Source organism: Heterodontus francisci, chromosome 11 (genome assembly GCF_036365525.1).
Source record: "Heterodontus francisci isolate sHetFra1 chromosome 11, sHetFra1.hap1, whole genome shotgun sequence".
In the NCBI taxonomy this organism is placed as follows: Eukaryota; Metazoa; Chordata; class Chondrichthyes; order Heterodontiformes; family Heterodontidae; genus Heterodontus; species Heterodontus francisci.
This window is the reverse complement of record NC_090381.1, coordinates 107,259,380-107,280,560: the sequence shown is the minus strand read 5'-3', so window position 1 is coordinate 107,280,560 and position 21,181 is coordinate 107,259,380. Positions and strand designations below refer to the sequence as shown.

At 44.9% G+C, this 21,181-nt stretch overlaps 1 protein-coding gene across 2 annotated transcripts in view; it reads left to right on the top strand.

Moving 5' to 3' along the window:
* The window catches only part of dhx36 (DEAH (Asp-Glu-Ala-His) box polypeptide 36), a 100,224-nt gene that overhangs the window by 49,979 nt on the left and 29,064 nt on the right, over positions 1 to 21,181 (top strand). For both annotated transcript variants that reach the window (XR_010975999.1, XM_068042732.1), the window contains exons 13-15: positions 1,519 to 1,574; positions 7,525 to 7,589; positions 16,276 to 16,419. Coding sequence is in view for 1 of the 2 variants with exons in the window: in XM_068042732.1 (XP_067898833.1) it covers positions 1,519 to 1,574; positions 7,525 to 7,589; positions 16,276 to 16,419 (265 nt within the window). In the remaining variant the exon portion in view is untranslated. The remainder of the gene's footprint in view (positions 1 to 1,518; positions 1,575 to 7,524; positions 7,590 to 16,275; positions 16,420 to 21,181) is intronic.

Below are 21,181 nucleotides of genomic sequence, written 5' to 3'. Positions count from 1 at the left end.
CGACCCAACCCGACCCGGACCCGACACGTCGTTGGGTCCCGTTGGGTTTGTGTCAGGTAGCAGGCCTTTAATGAGACCCCCTTCTCAGGAGTTGGTTCACATTATTTTGACTTCACACCAGTGCAGTGTTTCAATACATCCCTGTGGAAGGAGGGAGGGTTCATTGGATCTCTCAAATCTTGCATGAGCTGTTTTCGATGTTGGCAGAACCAGATGATGTGTGTTGGAGCATCTATCTGTAGAAGTTCTGTAGTCTCTCCTGGGTTTCAAACAGAAACGAGTTATTGTGGACTGTGAGGAGAGTCTGCCATTGCAGACAGTTGATATTGCAGTTGGACACTTGGTTGGAGTATAACTTTGGCTTTGTGTTGTCCAGCGCTGTCAATGAATACAGCAGAATGTGACTGAAATGCAGATGAAAGCACTCTGCACGCCTCACCATGTACGTCACTTCTTCAGGGCTATTTCAGACAGGAGTCAGTCCTAGAGCAGTCGGCTCTTTGCTATGAAATACTGTCCCTTACTCGAAACATTCACGTAACAACAAATGTGATATCTCAGTGTCTGCACTTCAAAATACATCATTGGCTGTAAAGTGCTTTGGGACAACTTGAGCCAGTGCTGTAAAGTGCAAGTCTTTTTTTCTCTTTCTTTCTCTTTCCTTGCTTTCTTTCTGTTCCTTTCTCGCTCCCGCGCTTTCCACTTTCCCTTCCCCTCCTGGTCTCTTTGTTTCCTATTCCCCAGAGTCCCCCACCTTAATGAAAACACAACTTGGAAAAAATGGCTGTTTTGGGAATAAGAACAGTAAAAGTGATTGATGTTTCAGCCCAAAACCATGCTTCACTGTGTGTGATTGGTGTTATAAATCTAACCAGCTCTTATGACTAAAGCAGATCATCCAGTGCCTTTACAGAATAAAGCCTACCTCCAGAGGGTTGGATGAAATGTAATTACACAGAATTCATCCTGTTTCCATGAATTCTGTCAGTTTTGTAACCTTAAAAAGAGCACGTCTTTCTCTTCCATTATTTTGACAGAGTTATAACGCATGTTCAGTTTATATTGTATTCATTTAAAGACTGGCCTGACTCTGAAGATCAAAATCTGAGTCGAAGTTTGGTAAACTTAGTTTGTGAAATGCATTTCCTCATGGACACAGAATGGTTTTATCATGTAAAACACATTTAACAACATGGTATTAAGGGATATGGATGGAGTTGGGATGCAGATCAGCCATGATCTCATTGAATGACGGAACAGACTTGAGAGGCTGAATGGCCTCCTCTTGCTCCTATGCACCTATAATCCATGTCATCCTAAACTTCTAGAAAGTTCATGGTGGTGTTGGAGTTCCTCGTAGAAGCTCCCTTTTCACATTGGTCAGCTATATAAATGTTGGTGCTCCCATTCAGGGGTCTTAGTGCCACAGTGTTATAGCTTTATGTGTATGTTTTGAACAGATGCCTGTTGTTGGGGAGAATTGCTTTTTAATTCAGTAATATTTTATTCCATTTCCAGATCGGTTTGTGATCATTCCTCTTCACTCTCTTATGCCTTCGGTGAATCAGACAGAGGTATGGTAGAGTACAGTAAAGGACCCATATAATATCTGCTTTTCTCACCAGTTAAGCAACTGTTTAATGGTTTTAAAAAATCCCATTCATCTTAGTAATAAATTGCTTTTTTTGCCCATCTGTGACTGGTTTCCTGATCAAAGCCAGCATTTTGTTGCTGTTCTCTATTCAATGTAAGCTGGAGCAAACATAATTCCTCAGCCTGCTGTCTGGCTGATCGTACCATTGTTGGCTTTATGAAAGAACTATCCAAACAGTCCCACCTGATCTTTGCCACAGCCCTGCAGTTTTGACCACTTCAAGCATGTATCCATTTCCGTTTTGAAAGCTATTGAATCTGCTTTCACCATTCCTTTTAGGCAACGCCTTCCAGATCATCTCGCAACTCGCTGTGTGTATAATTAACAAAAAAGTTCCCTCATGTTGCCTCTGGTTCTTTTGCCAGTCACCTTAAATCTGTTTTCTGGCTACTGACCCTTCTGCTACTAGAAACAGAGTAAATAAAGAAAAACTATCAACAGTTCATGATCTTGACCACCTCTATCTTAATCTTCTCTCTTCTTCTATGGGGAAAACAAGGGAGTGGGATTAATTAGATAGCTCTTTCAAAGATCCGGCAGCGGTATGAAAAGCAGAATGCTCCCTTCCTGTGCTGTAAGTTTTGAGTAAATTTGTCTGGCTTTTTTCGCCAAGTATATTCATCTTAAAACTTGTTTGCAGTATGGTCATGTGGAATTTCCTTTGTACTTAACTTCTGTTTCAAAGGAGTTCTCCACTGGATAAACGGGTGGTGCTGTGTTGTAGTTTGTAGCTGTGCAGTGATCTGTGTCCTATACTGTGGAACTTGACATGGTAAAACAACATTTCACACTGAGAAAAGTGGTCTTTCAAAGCAAGTTTGTTACTCGTTGCAGGGGGACATTGCTTAAAGTGGCCCTGAAACATGCTCATAAATGCAGATCTCCAGCTGTTAATGGCTGTTTGAATAAAAGCAAATTGTTTCCATATTATGTTAAATGCCAGTGTTTGCTCCACTGTAAAAAACTGTACATTCCATTCCTGAACAATATTGGGACCAGGCTGCTTGCTCTCCTTATAGAATGCACCTTTTTTAATTTGAAGCATAGAAAACTAGAAGTGACAGCGAAGATTGTCTCAGAGCTCCCTTTAATATTGGATGATGAATGATCTGTCTTGGCACCTTCCTGTTAACATGCAGGGAAATAATGAGACGAAATGCTTTGTGTCTCATGTCTAACATGCAGATCAACAGGGCATTTGTCCATAGAATGTAAAAATGAAAAAAGGATTATTGGAATAAACAGAATTATTGATTTAAAGTTTCAGGTTGCCTGTTAGTCCTCTAAATCTCCCTGAGAAATGTATCTCTGCTCCTTTTTCTTGCAAGTGGCACAGAGCTCACACTGATCTGTAGATAACCAGGCATGTGCCCTAGGTTCTTTGGGCTGGATTTAGTAGAAAGATCGCAGGTCCTGGCTGTGTCACTGGAAGCAGGTGCAGTTTCTGCTGAGGCGTTCAGCAACCGGCCGCATGTGATCTTGTGGCGGCCAGCTCATTAACTCACGGAACACGAGGGGGCCATCCAATTGAAGGCCCAAGGCAGACAGTCAGGTACTTGCCTGCTGCCTCCAAACAGCCTTGTGCTGCTTGACTGGTGCTTGCAACCAAGAAGTTGGCCGGAAACCTGCAACAAGAATGGCAAAAGGAAGACCCCATAGTTCAGCGGTGCCTCCCTCCAGGCTGTAAGGGCAAGGCGGGAGGTCCTCTTCCCAAGAGACGGGAAGAGGAGAGCAGCCCACCTGACCAAGCAAGCATGGACGGAGATTGCAGAGGAGGTCACAAGCCATGGGGTCACCACCTGAAACTGGATACTGTGCTGCAAAGGGCATCAATAACGTCCTTCGGTCCGCTAAGGTGAGTACTCCATACCTCTTCTCTGTGGGGGTGCACTTGGTAGAGAGGAAGTGTACACCCAGTCAGTGGCAAGGGGGTCAGGAAGCAGAGTATTCTGTCAGAGGCCATGGCTGCATCTTGGTGAGAGATGCCTGTCTGTCCTTGCTGACCCCCAAAAGGTCCCTTGAGAGTGGCTGTATGCAGGAGGCACTCGTGTGCCCCCATCATGGGACGCTGGGCTGCCACTGGCAGAGGTGTTGTGCTTGTCTCCGTGGGAAAACTAACAGTCTCCTGACTGCAGGAGAAGACAGCACACAACAGCCGTTCCTTCACATCATGACCCCTTCCCCCCCCCCCCCCCCCACCCACTCCACACCCCACCCCCCCCTGCACCCCAAAGGAGGAGGGGTGCTTGGAAATGGCAGAGCACGAGGGTGGCCGCGTGATTACTGATGGCGAGACAGGAGTACCCACCCAAGACGGTGAGTGAACGAGTGCAGGGGCACAATGGTGCATCTGGCACACACAAGGCGTAGTGCTCACGTGTCCTCCGCTGGGACACATGGAGCTCCACGTCAGGCATAATTGGGATGAGAAAATGGGAAGCCCTTAACCCCTCGATGTTTCTGTTCTCATGCAGGTCAGGGTCATGCTGAAGAACGCAGAGCTCGAGAGACCAGAGGTCAGCTGGCACTAATGAGGAGGAGGGATCCTTAGAGGTTGCAGCGTCTCACACATCATTCCTCCAAACCTTCCGCCAGCATAGATACTCTCATGTCGATGGGTATACGTTTGCAATTAGATTCAGGATCACAACCTGGTGAGCACCTCACAGACGAACCCGAGCATCTGACAGAGGCTGTGACAGCCAAGGCCGTTAACAGTCGGAGGACTGTGGGAGGCCAGGCCGATGCTGAGCCCCAGGTTGCTCATTTGCCTCTTGAGTCATCGGCAACACGGCACCGCCTGCAGCTACAACGAGAGATAAGGGAACATCTTGCAGAGCTTCCAGAGGCCACGCGCACCCGTGCAAGGACGATGGAGGAGCCCATCCAGGCCATGACTGCTGCCATATCTCTGGCATGTGTGCGCATGGCTTCCTCCAGGGAGAGATTGCTGACCCTCATGGAGAGTGTGATCCAGCAGACTGCTCAGTGGATGCTGAAGATGCATGCAGACCTGCATGTCATCGCCTTGTCCATGGGCTTTACGCAGCAGTAGTAAGGCAAGGGTGGAGTGAGGTGCCTGGAGTCTCCACTAGGTCCTCATCCTTTTGAGGTCAGCAGGGAGGTACAAGTGTGCCTTGCAAGGGAGGAGGAGCAACTGACATCTGTTTCTGAGGGCTCCTTTCAGGGTGCTCCTGTTGTGGACAGCGTCTCCTCAGTCCCTCTGCCGTTGATTCTAGCGCCTCAAGTAGCTACAACGACAGAGGAGGGTCCTGCACTTGTGCTGGAGCCACTTGGCGTGCCGGGGGCTTCCAGGCCTTAGGTAGCCAGAGGACAGCTGCCACGGTCGTCGCAAGCCATGAGGCAGCACGATCAGCAGCCTGCCTCCATTTCAGCTGCGAGGGGAGGGGCTGGGGGTGGCGCCAAGTAGGAGCACTCGTAAGAGAGTTAAAAGCACCGAGCTGCACCTGGGGTTCACGAGTGTTTAGTTTATGTAGATGTAAAGTCTCATTTCTCAAATCTTTCATTCACTGTTGTTGCTTCTTATTCCAATTCTTGTGACCCTGTGAGATCTCATCTATAGCCTTGCTCCCTCAATGGGCTGGAAACGATGGAATAAGCTACATTCGGTCAGCATCTCAGCCTTGCTACTGTGCATTGTGCACCTGGGCACAGGGTGATGGAGAGCAAAATGAAGGAGGCGACAGCAGGGCTAATTAAAGGGAAGGCTTTATTGGAATGGTTCTGAAAGGGCATAGTGTTCACAGGAAATGGCTATGTATTAAAGTGCCCCAAGTCTCCCTTGTGCGAATCACATCGCGCCTTGCCTGTGGTCCAAGGGGACCCTTATCCAGCATCACATGGTTAGCTGGCTCCTGCACATCTTCATCAGAGGAGGCATCATGGTCAGCGCTAATCTCATTGTTCAGTGTCTCCACCCTCTGCAGTGCCAGATTGGGCAGAGCACAGCAGACCACCATGATACACAAGACCCTTGCTGGGTCATACTGAAGGGCCACACCGGGTCGATCTAGGCATCTGAATCACATCTTGAGAAGCCCAATGGCCTGCTCAGTGATTGCTTGGGTTGTCCGTGGCAGGTGATGTGCCTCTGCTCTGCATCTGTACGTGGGTTTGGGTAGCCATGTCTTTAGTGGGTAGCCCTTGTCTCTAAGTATCCATCCCTGAAGGTGCATGGGGAAGAGGAAAAGCTGTGGCACCTGGGACTGCCGAAGTATGTAACCATTGTGGCTGCTTCACAGGAACTATGCACACATCTGAAGGATCCACTTTCAGTTGTTGCACACCAGTTGGACATTGATGGAATGGAAGCTCTTTTTGAAGGCTTCTAGCTGGTCCGTGGGAGTCTTCATGGCCACGTGTGTGCACTCGATGCACATGGGGAATTCAGCAATGCCCCGGGCCCAATGGACCTCTGTGCCTGATTGTCAGGATCAGTATAGTAGCATATGCAGTTGCTGGTCCTCTTGGACGTGGCATCAATCACCGCCTTGATACGTGGATGGGCTGCAGACTGGAAGTTCCCACACGAGGATCCCTGGAAAGAGCTGGAGACGTAGAAGTGGAAAGCCATGGTGATTTTCAGGGCCACAGGTATTGGGTGTCCACCAACCCGCTTGGGTCTCAGCTGGTCCTGTAGCATGACACAAACATCAGCGACTGCCTCCTTGGAAACCACAGTCTTTACTGACACTGCTTCTGGAGATGGGTCAACCTCAGGCAGTGCACTTCCTCCTGGGGATAGCCTCTTCTGCACGCAGGAGGCTGTTGGCATGCCCCTCTGTGCCCTTTTCTGGCTTCCCTATCCTTAGCCTGGCCCTCCTTGATGGTCCTGAGGTTCCTGATGTGCCCCTGCCAGTGCTTGGATCTTCCTCACTCTGAGCTGTCCCTCCTCCTCAACAGGGGCCCTGAAGCCTGGGTGGGTGAGGTACATGGAAGGTGGCCTCTCTTACTCCTAGGCCATCTATCCGGATTCCATGCCCCCCTCCCCAGCAGAACCTTTCCCTGAGTCGTTTCTTTGGACCAAGTGCCACTGCCCCTGTATGACCCTGGCAACACGCCCACCTGAGTACTGACACCTTTTCCCCTCTGCTGCTGTCGTTTGTCACTGCCCTCTGTGCAGCACCCTTCCTGGTTCCACATGCTGTTTCTCCCAATGGCTGCCTGAGAGAGCCAGCACTGAGTCCTGGCTCCCTTGCTGCCTCGTTTAACCAGGTGAGGTTCTGAAGTCACATGGTCCCTGTGCACCATCAGTAAAATGCAAAATGTGCCTAAAATTGCAATTAATTGGCTTTTCAAATACCTTAATTGGTATCTCGTTGCATCGATGCGCAAAGTCCACCCTCCATGATTGGTGCAGTGGGTAAAATCCGGAAGTGACGTAAAGACGTCGGACTTCCAGCCAAATGCAGTCGGCTCCCATTGTACGGCCACCACTCTGCTTCCGAACTTGTTTCGTGTCCAGGTAAAATTCCAGCCTTTGTTAGAAACCTCTTCTGTATAAATTCAAAATACTGCTCTGAATAAGAAGGAAAGTTATACGCGGTCTTAACATGAATAAAAGGCATATTTATCAGTCACCAAACAAATATATTTGGCCAGCTGAACTCACTTTTGTTACATTTCTCAAACGTCTGCAGTTGAAGACAATATCTGTCATTTTCGAGCTAATAATGTACATCTCTTTGAGCTTCCAGCATTAGTAGAAGAAATGATTGACCCATCAGAAACAGTGAATCCTATTTCGGATTACTTCACTTTACGTTTAAATTATATGCTGTCAACGGGTAATGGTTTGACTGTTGGAAATGCAGGAGACTCGGTATAATTTAGAATGGTTATATTCTCAGGTTTTCAAGAAGCCTCCACCAGGAGTTCGCAAGATTGTAATTGCTACCAACATTGCAGAGACAAGGTAATGGAAACTTGCATTGTTGCACTCACAGTGGGAGACTTGTTCTGCAAATGACTGTTTTGAAATTCCATTTGCTCAGGCTGAAGTAATAAGATGTTCTGTTCCCTGACAACTTCTCCAAAATTCCCTTAAGTGTGCTCCAAAGTTTTCGGTTTTGCTTCTGAACTTTCCAGTACAGAGTTTCCTGAAGTTCTGTCTAGACTGTTCCTCAGTTAACCTGCCCTAATGCCACAATTAGATTTACGAGGATGTTGCTAGGACTGGAAAAATGCAGCTATGAGGAAAGATTGGATAGGCTGGGTTTGTTCTCCTTGGCACAGCGAAGGCTGAGGGGAGATCTGATTGAAATGTACAAAATTTTGAGGGGCTTGGATAGAGTGATGAAGGTTCTATTCACCTTAGCAGAGAGATCAGTGACGAGGGGTATAGATTAGAAATGATTGGTAGAAAGAGTAAAGGGGAGATGAGGGAAAACGTTTTCACCCAGAGGGTAGTGGGGATCTGGAACTCTCTGCCTGAAAGGGTAGTTGAGGCAGAGACCCTCAACTCATTCAAAAGGGGTCTGGATATGCACCTCAAGTGCCGTAAGCTGCAGGGCTACAGACCAAATGCTAGAAGGTGGGATTAGAATAGGTGGATAATTTCTCAGCCGGCACAGACATGATGGGCCAAGTGGCCTCTTTCTTTGCCTTAAACGTTCTAAGATTCTAATCTTTAAGCAGCAGTATGTTCGACTGAATCCTTGAGCATTGTTGAATGTTATAAAGGACGATCTCTGTACAGTATGCATCAGGTACAAAGACTTTCATTGACGGTGTTTTTCACAACAACTGGATGTCTCGAGCTTTACAGCTACTGACGTATGTGTATCCTTGTTGCTTGGTGTGAGTTTTTATGGGGTAGATTTGGTCTCGCTTCAAATTCACATACAGCATAAAGTGAAGCCATTACATCTGTACTGGTGCTAGATCTTCAACCGATGTTAACCATGTAATCTTGTTTCCCTGCCCTTTTGCCACATCGTTTTTAATGGTAAAATATTTAACTGGTTCACTTTAATGGAAGAACTTATACCATCTTTTTTTTATTTAGAGATACAGCACTGAAACAGGCCCTTCGGCCCACCGAGTCTGTGCCGACCATCAACCACCCATTTATACTAATCCTACACTAATCCCATATTCCTACCACATCCCCACCTGTCCCTATATTTCCCTACCACCTACCTATACTAGGGGCAATTTATAATGGCCAATTTACCTATCAACCTGCAAGTCTTTAGGCATGTGGGAGGAAACCGGAGCACCCGGAGGAAACCCACGCAGACACAGGGAGAACTTGCAAACTCTGCAGAGGCAGTACCCAGAATTGAACCCGGGTCGCTGGAGCTGTGAGGCTGCGGTGCTAGCCACTGTGCCGCCCTGTCTAAGAAGAAATGGTTGCAGTGGATAAATTGCCTCATCCTGTGCCATACATGTTTTTTTATTTCGTTCATGGGATGTGGACATCGGTGGCTCAGCCTGCATTTATTGCCCATCCCAAATTGCCCTTGAGAAGGTGGTGGTGAGCTGCTGCAGTACATGTCGGGTAGGTACACCCACAGTGCTGTTAGGAAGGGAGTCCAGGATTTTGATCCAGTGACAGTGAAGGAACGGTGATATAGTTTCAAGTTAGGCTGGTGTGTGGTTTGGAGGGAACGTTGCAGGTGGTGATCCCATGCATCTGCTGCCTTTGTCCTTCTAGATGGTAGAGGTCGCGGGTTTGGAGGGTGCTGTCGAAGGAGTCTTGGTGAGTTGTTGCAGTGCATCTTGTAGATGGTATACACTGCTGCCACTGTGTGTCAGTCAGTGGTAGAGGGAGTAAATAGTGTGCCAGTCAAGCAGACTGCTTTGTCCTGGATGGTGTCGAGCATCTTGAGTGTTGTTGGAGCTGCACCCATCCAGGTCAGTGGAGAGTATTCCATCACACGCCTGACTTGTGCCTTGTAGGTGTTGGACAGACTTTGGGGAGTCAGGAGGTGAATTACTCGCCGCTGGATTCCTAGCCTCTGACCTGCTGTTGGAGACACGGTATTGAGATGGCGAGTCCAGTTCAGTTTCTGGTCAATGGTAGCCCCTAGGATGTTAATAGTGGGGGATTCAGTGACGGTAATAAAATTGAATGTCATGGGGAGATGGTTAGATTCTCTCTCGTTGAAGATGGCCATTGCCTGGCACTTGTGTGGCGCGAATGTTACTTGCCACTTATCAGCCCAAGCCTGAATACTGTCCAAGTCTTACTGCATTTCTACACGGACTGCTTCAGTATCTGAGGAGTCACGAATGGTGCTGAACATTGTGCAATTGTCAGCGAACATCCCACTTCTGACCTTATGATTGAAGGAAGGTCATTGATGAAGCAGCTGAAGATGGTTGGGCCTAGGACACTACCCTGAGGAACTCCTGCAGTGATGTGCTGGAGCTGAGATGATTGACCTCCAACAACCACAACCATCTTCCTTTGTGCTAGGTACGACTCCAGCCAGCGGAGGGTTTCCCTCCTGATTCCCATTGACCTCAGTGTTTCTAGGGCTCCTTGTTGCCATACTCGATCAAATGCTGCCTTGATGTCAAGGGCAGTCACTCTCACCTCACCTCTTGAGTTCAACTCTTTTGTCCATGTTTGAACCAAGGCTGTAATGAGGTCAGGAGCTGAGTGGCCCTGGCGGAACCCAAACTGAGCATCACTGAGCAGGTTATTGCTAAGCAAGTGCCGCTTGATGACACTGTTGATGACACCTTCCATCACTTTACTGATGATTGAGAGTAGGCTAATGGGGCGGTAATGCGCCAGGTTGGACTTGTCCTGCTTTTTGTGTACAGGACATACCTGGGCAATTTTCCACATTGCAGGATAGATGCCAGTGTTGTAGCTGTACTGGAACAACTTGGCTTGGGGCGCAGGAAGTTCTGGAGCACAGGTCTTCAGTACAATTGCCGGAATATTGTAGGGCCCATAGCCTTTGCAATATCCAGTGCCTTCAGTCATTTCTTGATATCACGCGGAGTGAATTGAATTGTCTGAAGTCTGGCATCTGTGATGCTGGGGACTTCAGGAGGAGGCTGAGATGGATCATCAACTTGGCATTTCTGGCTGAAGATTGTTGCAAGTGCTTCAGTCTTATCTTTCGCACTAATGTGCTGGGCTTCCCCCATCATTGAGGATGGGGATATTTATGGAGTCACCACCTCCAGTTAGTTGTTTAATTGTCCACCACCATGCATGGCTGTATGTGGCAGGACTGCAGAGCTTAGTTCTGATCCGTTGGTCATGGGATCGCTTAGCTCTGTCTACGCATGCAGTTTGGCATGCAGATAGTCCTGTGTTGTCGTTTCACCGGGTTGACCCCTCATCTTGAGGTATGCCTGCTGCTGCTCCTGGCATGCCCTCCTGCACTCTTAATTGAACCAGGGTTGGTCTCCTGGCTTGATGGTAATGGTAGAGTGGGGGATATGCCGGGCCATGAGGTTACAGATTGTGGTTGAATACAATTCTGCTGCTGCTGATGGCCCACAGCGCCTCATAGATGCCCAGTTTTGCATTGTTAGGTCTGTTCGAAATCTATCCCATTTAGCACAGTGGTAGTGCCACACACATGAAGGAGGGTATATTCAATGTGAAGGTGGGACTTTGTCTCCACAAGGACTGTGTGGTGGTCACTCCCACCAATATTGTCATGGACAGATCTGCGATTCAGCGATGGTAATGCCATTGAATGTCAAGGGGAGATGGTTAGATTCTCTGTTGTTGGAGATGGGCATTGCCTGGCACTTGTGTGGCGTGAATATTACTTGTCACTTATCAGCCCAAGCCTGGATATTGTCCAGGTCTTGCTGCATTTCTACACAGACTGCTTCAGTATCTGAGGAGTCACGAATGGTGCTGACTATTGTTCAATCATCAGTGAACCATCCCCACTTCTGACCTTATGATTGAAAGAAGGTCATTGATAAAGCAGCTGAAGATGGTTGGGCCTAGGACACTACCCTGAGGAGCTCCTGCAGTGATGTCCTGGAGCTGAGGTGATTGACCTCCAACAACCACAACCATCTTCCTTTGCACTAGGTACGACTCCAACCAGTGGAGAGTTTCTTCCGATTCCCATTTACTCCAGTTTTGCTCGGGCTCCTTGATGCTGTACTCGGTCAAATGCTGCGTTGATGTCAAGGGCAGATGGATTATCACTTCTCACAATGAACACCTTGATACATCCTTAACTCAGTGATTTTAAACCAAAACCTGGCTGAGTCCTGCGATTCTTGAGTTCCGCCCTCCGTCTGTCTCCCTCTTTGTAAAGGGTCATGTTTAGAAATTATATGTGCCCGTATCTGGGCTCAAAAGCATTGGAATGTAACTTTGAGAAAATTGTTTTTTTTTAAATCTAGCATTCAGCATCAATCCTACATTATAAATCTGTATTAGACAAACTATTGTGTTGAAACTCATCATATCCCATAAAAAAATTTTCTTTCAAATTCATATCCATTATCTCTATTAATGTCTCCTAAACTCTTCTAAAGATCTTTGAAATGATGTTGCTTTCCTGTGTGTAGGCAGCTTTTTTTCTGAAGCTTTACGATACGTTTAATACAAAGCAAAAATCTCTTCTCAATATAATGGATCTGATTACATGAAAAGAATTTTTGTACTATCCTGTGGCAGGATGCGTGATAATTGCTGTGTGAAAGGATACTGTAATAGGGCCTATATGTCCTTTATTTTGGCACTATTGTACACTATAGTTCTGTTAGTCATTATAAATCAGAAATGCAACACATTCCAGACTTTAGGATGGTGAGCAATGCTAACTGGTCAGTATAGTGTGCAACATGAGTTCCCTTCATGGAATCATATAGCACTGCAGCAGGCCATTTGATCCATTGTACCTGTGACTGCTTTGATTACTCTGATTAGTCCCAATCCCCTATTCTTGCTCCATGACCTGCAATTTTTTTTCTTTTTAAGTAGATGCCGAATTGCCTTCTGAAAGTTACTGCTGAATCTGCTCAACCACCCTTTCAGGCAGCAGATTCCAGATCATGCCTCTCAGTGTAAAAATAAAAATTCTCCATTGGATTTAAAAACCAGATGCAATAAAACAATTTATCCTTGGATGGTAATCATCTTGGCACCACTGATCTTGCGTTATTATTGGGTAGCATTTAAAAAAGTGAGCTAACTGCGTCTTGAGAATTGTATACAAATAGCGTCAGAGATATCCAACTATCCAGCTGTCTCTTTGCAAAGTGTACGTTTGGAGTTGAAGCACAAAATTCTTACATCCCTTGATATTTAATCCTTTTGCTACAAATCTGATTAACACTCCTCTTTCAGCTGCCACTAAAACTAAGTGTAAATTGTTATGAAAGGTATTTTTATACATATTGTGGTTGACATTCAGCTTTGTTATCAGACAGCATCTGTGGAGAGAGAAGCTGAGCTAACATTTCGTTTCAGACAGCTCAGGAGGTGTTGTCAGGAAGCACTTCTTCACACAAAGGGTAGGAGAAATCTGGAACTCTCTCCTCTCAAATCTGTTGAGGCTGGAGGTCACTTGAAAATTTCAAAACCGCGATTGATAAATATGTTGGGCTAAGGTGTCAAAGGCTATGGAACCATGATGGATAGATTGATTTTAAGTTTAAGATCAGTCACAATCTAATTGAATGGAGGAACAAGTGGCTGAATGGCCTACTCCTGCTCCTATGTTCTTGTGACACTGGGGAATGGCACATTTCCCATTTTTGGCACTAAGTGCAATCGTCATGCATTCATGGGTACAGTTATGGGCAGAACTCCCTCTGCTGTACTTCAGCCATGCACCTAAGCCCCAAACTCAGAAGAGCTCACCCTACTGTACCAGTGTGGCATTTTTCACTTTGGCATTTTTTCCTACACCTCCCATACTGTGGCTTCTGAGTGAAATTGCCGTTTGCCACATAATGCAGCAATAACTTGGCACTGAAGCTACAGTATTCAGAGAGAGGGAACTCTGCTTTTTCTGTTGCGTTCAATTTTAAAATGGGAAGAAATGATCTCTTGTGACTATTTCAATTGCCAAGCTTCTGCAGTAAGTTAAACCTGTGAACTCCAGAATGGAAGATATTTGGCATTATTTTAAGTTTTGTCAATTATCCAGATATCTGTTGACTGATTTTCTCTCAGCTTTATTTGGGAAATACACTTGAAAATTCTAACACACTATTGCCATATACTGAATAGAATAAAAAGAGAAAATGTCAAACACTTAGCTGGTCAAGCAGCATCTGTGGAGAGAGCAACAGTTAGTTTTTAGGACAACTGGAAGATATTAAGAGGTGAGTAGCTTTTAAGCAAATCAAGGAAAGGGAAAGAACATAAGAAGCAGGAGCAGGTCATTCTGTCCTTTGAGCCTGCTCTGCCATTCAATAAATTATGGCTGATCTTTTATCTCAACTCCACTTTCCTGCACTATCCCCATATCCTTGACTATCCAAAAATCTGTTGCACTCTCTTGAATATGCTGAATGGTTGAGCATTCGCAGCCTTCTGAGGTACAGAATTCCAAAGAACCACGATCCTTTGAGTGAAGAAATTTCTGAGATGATGACCCCTTGTTCTAGAAACCCCAGCCAGGAGGGGGCAGAGAAAGAGCAAAAGGGTCTTTGATAAGGTGGAGGGCAGGAGTGATTAAATGGCAAAAATGAGTTGGTTCTTCTGTCATCTCTGACTCTGAGTGTTCTCGTGTGATGCCTTCCCTGACAGCATGAAGATATGAGATTTGTACATTGGATTTCGTGTTCTTTATAGGCGGGGATATGATTGTGAGAGAATGTTATTGCTTTAATAGCGTTGACAGCTTGCAATTGGGAGGACTTGCTGATCTGCTGCGAAGGGACAGTGTTGCAAATTGAGTTACATCGAGTGTACAGCACTGAAACAGATCATATGGCCCAACTGGTTTATGCCAGTGTTTATGGCCTCCTCCCAGCCTACTTCATCCAATCCTATCAGGATATGCTTCTATTCCTTTCTCCCTCATGTGCTTATCTAGCTCCCCCCAAATGCAAATCTAGCTCTGATGATTTTAACCGTACTGCTGGTTGAAAGAGCAAGGCTGGAATTTATGTACAGTCCCTTTAAGTGATGCACCTACATTTTTCGCTTTTTGCTGCCCTCTCTCTGTAAAAGTGCAAACTGACAACCAAAGTGAATGGGATGGCTTCACATCGAGTGACATAGTTTTTTAAATTAAGTATAAGAAGTTTTTAAGCTAATACACAGTAAATGAAAGTAAAAACTGAAAAGGCTGGGAATCTGAAGTAAAAATAGAAAATGTCAGAAATGTTTCCCCTCATGGGGAGAACCTAGAACTAGGGAGCACGGTTTTAAAAATAAGGGTTTCCCATTTAAGACGGAGATGAGGAAGAATTTCTCCTCTCGGGGTCATTAATCTTTGGAATTTTCTACCCCACAGAGAAGTGGAGGCTAGGTCATTTAATATATTCAAGGATGAGCTAGACAGATTTTTGAGCTTCATGGGAATAAAGGGTTATGGGGAGCGGGCAGGAAAATGGAGTTAAGGCCACCGTCAGAGCAGGCTTGAGAGGCCAAATGGCCTACTCCTGCTCTAACTTCCTTCCATTCATAGTGGGTCCATTAGTATCTGAGAAGGGGGAGGACTAGATTAATGTTTTGGGTTGAAGGAATTTGTCAGAACCGAAGTCTCAACAAAGAATGATGGTCATGGATTCAAGTTTCACTCTAGGACTTGAGCACCAAACCTAGGCTGATACTGCCCAATGCAGGGCTGTGATCGTGCTCAGTGGACGGTTAGTGGCTCCACCTGAAACAGATGAGAGCCTTTCATAAATGTTGAAACTGGGGATTTATTGGTATGATCTGCGCCAGCCCCACAAACCTCTGAGATATCAGTGCTCATCTAATTCTGGCCTCTTGAGCACCCCCAGTTTTAATTGCTGCATGATTAATGGCTGTGCCTTCAACTGCCTCGGCCCTAAGCTCTCAAATTCCCTCCCTAAACCTCACCAACTCTCTACTTGTCTTTCTTTCTTTAAGATGGTCCTTTAAAACCTACCTCTTTGACTAAGTTTTGACCATCTGCCCTAATAACACCTTATGTGGCTTGGTGTCTAATTTTGTTTGAAAACGTGCCTGTGAAGCACCTTTGGACACTTTATTATGTTAAAAATTGTATATAAATATAAGTTGTTGTTGTGTTATTCAGATGGGACATCATGTCAGTCCCCCACATTTGTGTTGCTGTGGTTTTGGTGGAAATCAGAGAATCCATGGAAGAAAAAAAGGACTTTGTCATTTGTTCCTTAGCTATGATCAAAAATAGATTAATTGGGTCATTCCATCTTTCTGTTTCTGGCTGCTGTGTTTGCCTGCACTGCCTTTCAAAGTAAATCAGCACATGTAAAACACTGAGAGTTCTCTAAGAGACATGAAAAGGTGCTCGATAAAAACACGTCTTTAACAGACCTCCTGTATATTTCCAGCATTTTCTGCTTTTACTTAAATAATACATAAAATGATATATAGGAAAACTTCCAATTTATTGTGATAGTTTGAAGTACATTGATCTGGCTTTTTCACGTGGTCGAAAGATTAGTTTAAAATTGTGGAAATTTTTATCTTTCAGCATCACCATAGATGATGTGGTTCATGTGATAGATGGAGGAAAGATAAAGGAGACTCACTTCGACACCCAAAACAATATCAGTACAATGGCAGCAGAGTGGGTCAGTAAAGCTAATGCCAAGCAACGGAAAGGTCGAGCCGGCAGGTAAAGTAAGCTTGTATGTCAGTTTGTGTTAGATGAAATGTCATAGCAACAAGCTATCTGGAGTGTACGCTGCAGTCTGCGCATATTTGCAGAATTAAAGGTCACTGGCCATTGACTGGAGTGGAAAGGAATGTCACAATAGTTTTTTTATTTGGATAAAATTGTTGTAGCCAGTCAAGGTTAAGCTGCTAGTCTATTTAGCTTTCACAGGCTAGTTAGTGACCTCAAAGTCTTATGGAATTTTATTGTTTGCAGCATAGACGTGAGCCATTCAACCCATCCTGCCTGTGTGGGTGTTAACTGTTCAATAGGAGCTGATAACTTTAATCCCACTTTCCTGTCCTTTCTCAGTATAATTTTATACTTGCTTTTTAAAGCAAGTCATTATCCTTTCCTCTACAGACACTAATGGTGAAGATTGTGTTATATCTGATGAAACTGACTGAAGCAAGTGAATGTCGTAGATGTAAATTAATTTAAGAAAGGTCACAACTGAAAGAAAAACAATCAAAAAGTGTGTCTACTTACATAGTACAGCAATATACTAAGCAGTTATATGATATGAGTTAATTGGATGAGCCCACATGATGTAATTAGAAGGTTTGTAACATTTTCTTAGCTGGTACATTGTCCAGGTATGAAAGCACGATCTTGTTGTTTTAATTGATTACAAGATAAAGGTCAATAATGTAGCTGTGTTCAATATTATGTTACAGTGCATTAGTATTTAACATATCAGTTATGCTTTGATTGAAGGTTATCTGAGAGATTCACATTGCTGGATTAGTTACATCTACTGCACAGTACCACTGCTTCCTGTTCTAATTTGAAGCTTTTTTTAACATGATGAATCACTGTCAGTTGACTGTCTTAAATTTTATTTTTCTGCTTTCCCCTCTTGCAGCACATATAAGCTGCATTCTAACATCCTAGATTCCACTTAGTACTATTATTATGAATGCTGGACTTTGTAGAATGGTTGTTTTTAAAAACTGTGATTTTTAGTGTAGTTTAAATGGACTCAAGTCAGATGACCTCACATCAACTCTGCTTAAAGATAAGACCGGAATCTTGGTTACCAGGACAACAAAAAACCCAGATCAAAGACCTTTTTGAAAAGCAGAGACTGCCTGTGTATAACACCTGAAGAACAATGGGTTTCACCCTCCCAGGCTTGCAGATCCCAAACAAGGAGTCAGTGACTCTGAGAATGTAAATGTGAATAGCCATTGCTAACACCAGGAAACAACGGAAAGCTTGGGTTGTCTCTGCTATAGCCAGACTTGTGGACTTTAGCCAGTTGTCTTTTCCAATATGCATGACTTTTGATTCAAGATAAATTCAACAGATTTTCGGAAGGCAGACTGTAAGGAATCCTGGGAGAAGATCAGCGGTAGCAGCCTCAGAGAGGAGGGAGAGAGAGGAACACCTGCTCTTAGAAGACTGATACAGCGAAAGGCTGCGAAGACTTGAATCTGTTTTGAAACTTGAGGTTTGCAGAGAAATAAAAGACCAACGGGATCACCAGAAATCACCTTATTCACGAATGCCCAGGTCAAAAGTGCTCTGAAGAAGTGAGCAAAGAGGACAGTGACTTTCAGAAAGGACGGGAGATCCAACTTATTGCAACTGGGAGGAGTTTGGAACTTTTAGCTGCAAATATTTAGCTGTCCAGGAGGACTGTGTCGTATATAAATGTGGTGTGAGGTTTTCAAGTGTTTTAATAAGTGAAGAAAATACCTTTCTGTGTAATTTGGGGTATTATGATGTGTTGGCATCCTTCCATCTACAAAAGATGATGGACATGCAGCAAACAATCCATTTAGGTGGGGGTGTTTTCTCTTGGTGTACTTCTGTTGATGGCTATGAAGGTCAATTCTTAAGAGGCAGGTTCTGCCACAAGTGCTGCATGTGAAGCTCCCAAGTGATGCTGTGAGTTGTCTTTGGAGTTGGCGCCTGTTGCTAAGCTGCTGGTCATCATTGTAATGCATGCCAGCCCACAGGATGTGTCGCAGTTTCCCTCTTTAGCTAGCTAGTGACTCTCAGGTGTGATAATCGACGTTTAGGGACTTCATGTCATGCTTGCAAGCATCCCTGAAGCGGAGCTTTGGGTGCCCCACTGGTTGTCCAGCCCCGGCTACCTCATCATAGACGGTCCTTGGATATGCAACCATCTTCCATCCTGTGGACATGTCCGATCCACCGAAGCTGCCTCTGTTTGATTAATGCCAACAGACTTGGAAGCTCTGCCTTTGAGAGGACTGCAGCAATAGTGATTTTGTCCTGCCAGGATATACCCATACTAAAAAAATATCCACATTAACTAAATAGTACTTTGTAAGTAGTTGATAATCCTCTACGCTGATGCTGCTGCACTAGTTGCTCACATGGAAACTCAGCTACAAAGACAGCACGGATGAAAATTATTGAACTTCTTTTCGTGGTAGCTGTAAGCTGCCAATGTTTCACAGCCATACAGCAAGGTGCTAAGAACACAGGCCTTATAAACCATCAGCTTGGTCCTAAAGCTCAGCTTGGTGTTATCCCATGCGTGTTTGGCGAGTCGGCCAAAAGTGGTAGCTGCTTGTATCGAGCTCTGCATCAAGGGACAGATTGTCTGTCATCGTGAACCCAAGGTAGTGGAATTTGCAAGCCACTTCCAGTGGTGTGTTTAGTGTGATTGGATGGAGATGCAGCAACCTGTCCTATGACCACGGTTTTATTGATGCGTATGGTTAAGGAGAACAAGTTACAGACATGGGCGAGACAGACCATGAGTCTTTGTAGCTGAGTTTCCATGTGAGCGACTAGTGCAGCAGCATCAGCGTAGAGGATTATCAGCTACTTACAAAGTACTATTTAGTTAATGTGGATATTTTTTAGTTTAGTTGTTGTAATAAAAGTCTTAAAACATGAATTCTTCTGTAATTCATTAAATTGTTCTGGGGAGTTCATATCTTGTGTTTTAACATTAACGGTTTTACTGAGGTCTTAACACCATCTGTAGGGAACTGGCTCAATGGTCAAATGAATAAAAGCTTTATTCCCAAAAACAATTTAAAGTGAGCTATCTACGGAGCCTGAACTGCACAGGATGGCTCAATGGTGCGGCCTGCTGACTGACAGTGCATTTGCATTGCAACTGTGGCATTTTGCTTCACGTGGACAAAGCAGTTGCTGTGTAAAAATAGCCTGAATCCGGAGTTGGGGCCTGACCTGACACTGGAGCAAAGCCAAGTCAGTTTAGGCCTTAACGCCGGTGTACAATACACAAAGTTCATATCTGTGCAAAGCCAAAATCCCTTTGTACTGTCACAGCGCTTGTAGTGTGAGTGCTATATTATGTACATGACACACCCTAACTCCCTATATAAAAAAAAAAAACCTGTTGCTAATCCCATTTCTTGGTAATTATGTTTGTGAGTAGTGTGACTGAGGACTATGGTGCTGTGCAAATAATTTTACTTGTTTTTTTTCCACTCTTTCATGATTCATCTCTCAATTTTTTTTTAGCAGATATTGCAGAAATCGGGAGCTAAAAGAGCACAGTCAGTAGTTTTAATGCCCAAGTTATTCTAAAATCCACATGATAGTTCTAGCTTGTTTAAAACTTTTTTCCAACCTTTCTGACTCCCACACTTGGGGTCTCTTAAAGGAAGGGTTGTGATTTGGGAACCCCTTATCTAGGCAGTTGTCCAGCTAAGGGTACAAGTGAACCTGCTGTCGTAATTATTGTTGTTCTGATCTGTGAAGAGGATCCCGAGATGATTTTGTTCTTTTCCCGCTCTGTGGGTTGGAAGGGAAATGCCTGATGTCAGATGCACTTTTAGCCACGTTTGTTTTAGTACTGCATCTCTAGGTTCCAGTATTCCAGATGACCTTTGAGTACCACTTTCCCTTCTTTCGTGGGGAGTATCATATCATGACAGAGCACAGAGGGGGCTATTCGGCCCATTAAGCCTGCCCCAGTTCTTTGAAAGAGCTATCCAATTAGTCCCATTTTCCCTGCCCTTTGCCTGTAGCTCTGCAAATTTTTCCTCACCAAGTATTTATCAAGTTCCCTTTTGAAAGTTGCTATTAGATCTGCTTCCTTCACTCTTTCAGGCAGAGCATTCTGGATCATAATAATTTGCTGAGTGTCTTAAAAAAAAAAAAAAAAAAAAAATCCCATCTTGTTTTCTGTCCCTGCAACCCCTGTCCATTCTTGGAAGGCTGTGTTTGCTGACAAAGCAACCACTAGGTCGCGCAGTAGTGGCACATGCACAAATACAGCCTCAACCATTGAAAGTCACTGTCAGCGAAGTCTCAGCAGCTGCCAGTAATAAAGATGGTGCTGCTCAATTTGTCACAAAGAGCAAATGCAGCATTAAACCCAAATCCCCACAGTGGCTGCGATCGCTGCCTCCATCCCACACCCAACAGTACCTGTGCTAGTACAGAACCAAATAATCTCATAGTAAGGCATCTTTCAATTCGCTCTTTGTATGATGCTTGTTATTCTAACATATTGGTTTTGGAAATAGATTCATGTGGCTTATTCTCTTGCACAATTACAGCAGTGCAAATGGATTTTGTGCTATAATTCAGATAGAAACAAAGTTGCTTCTCTTCGCTGCTCCCTCTCGCGCCTATCTGCTCGCGGCTTCTCAGCCACTCGCTCCCGTCCTCCCCGCTTCCCCCCTGCCCCACAGCTGCGTGCTTCAGGCCTCGCCACTTCCCCTCTTGGCCACTGGCTTCTGTGTTGCCCCGTCACCCCTCGGCT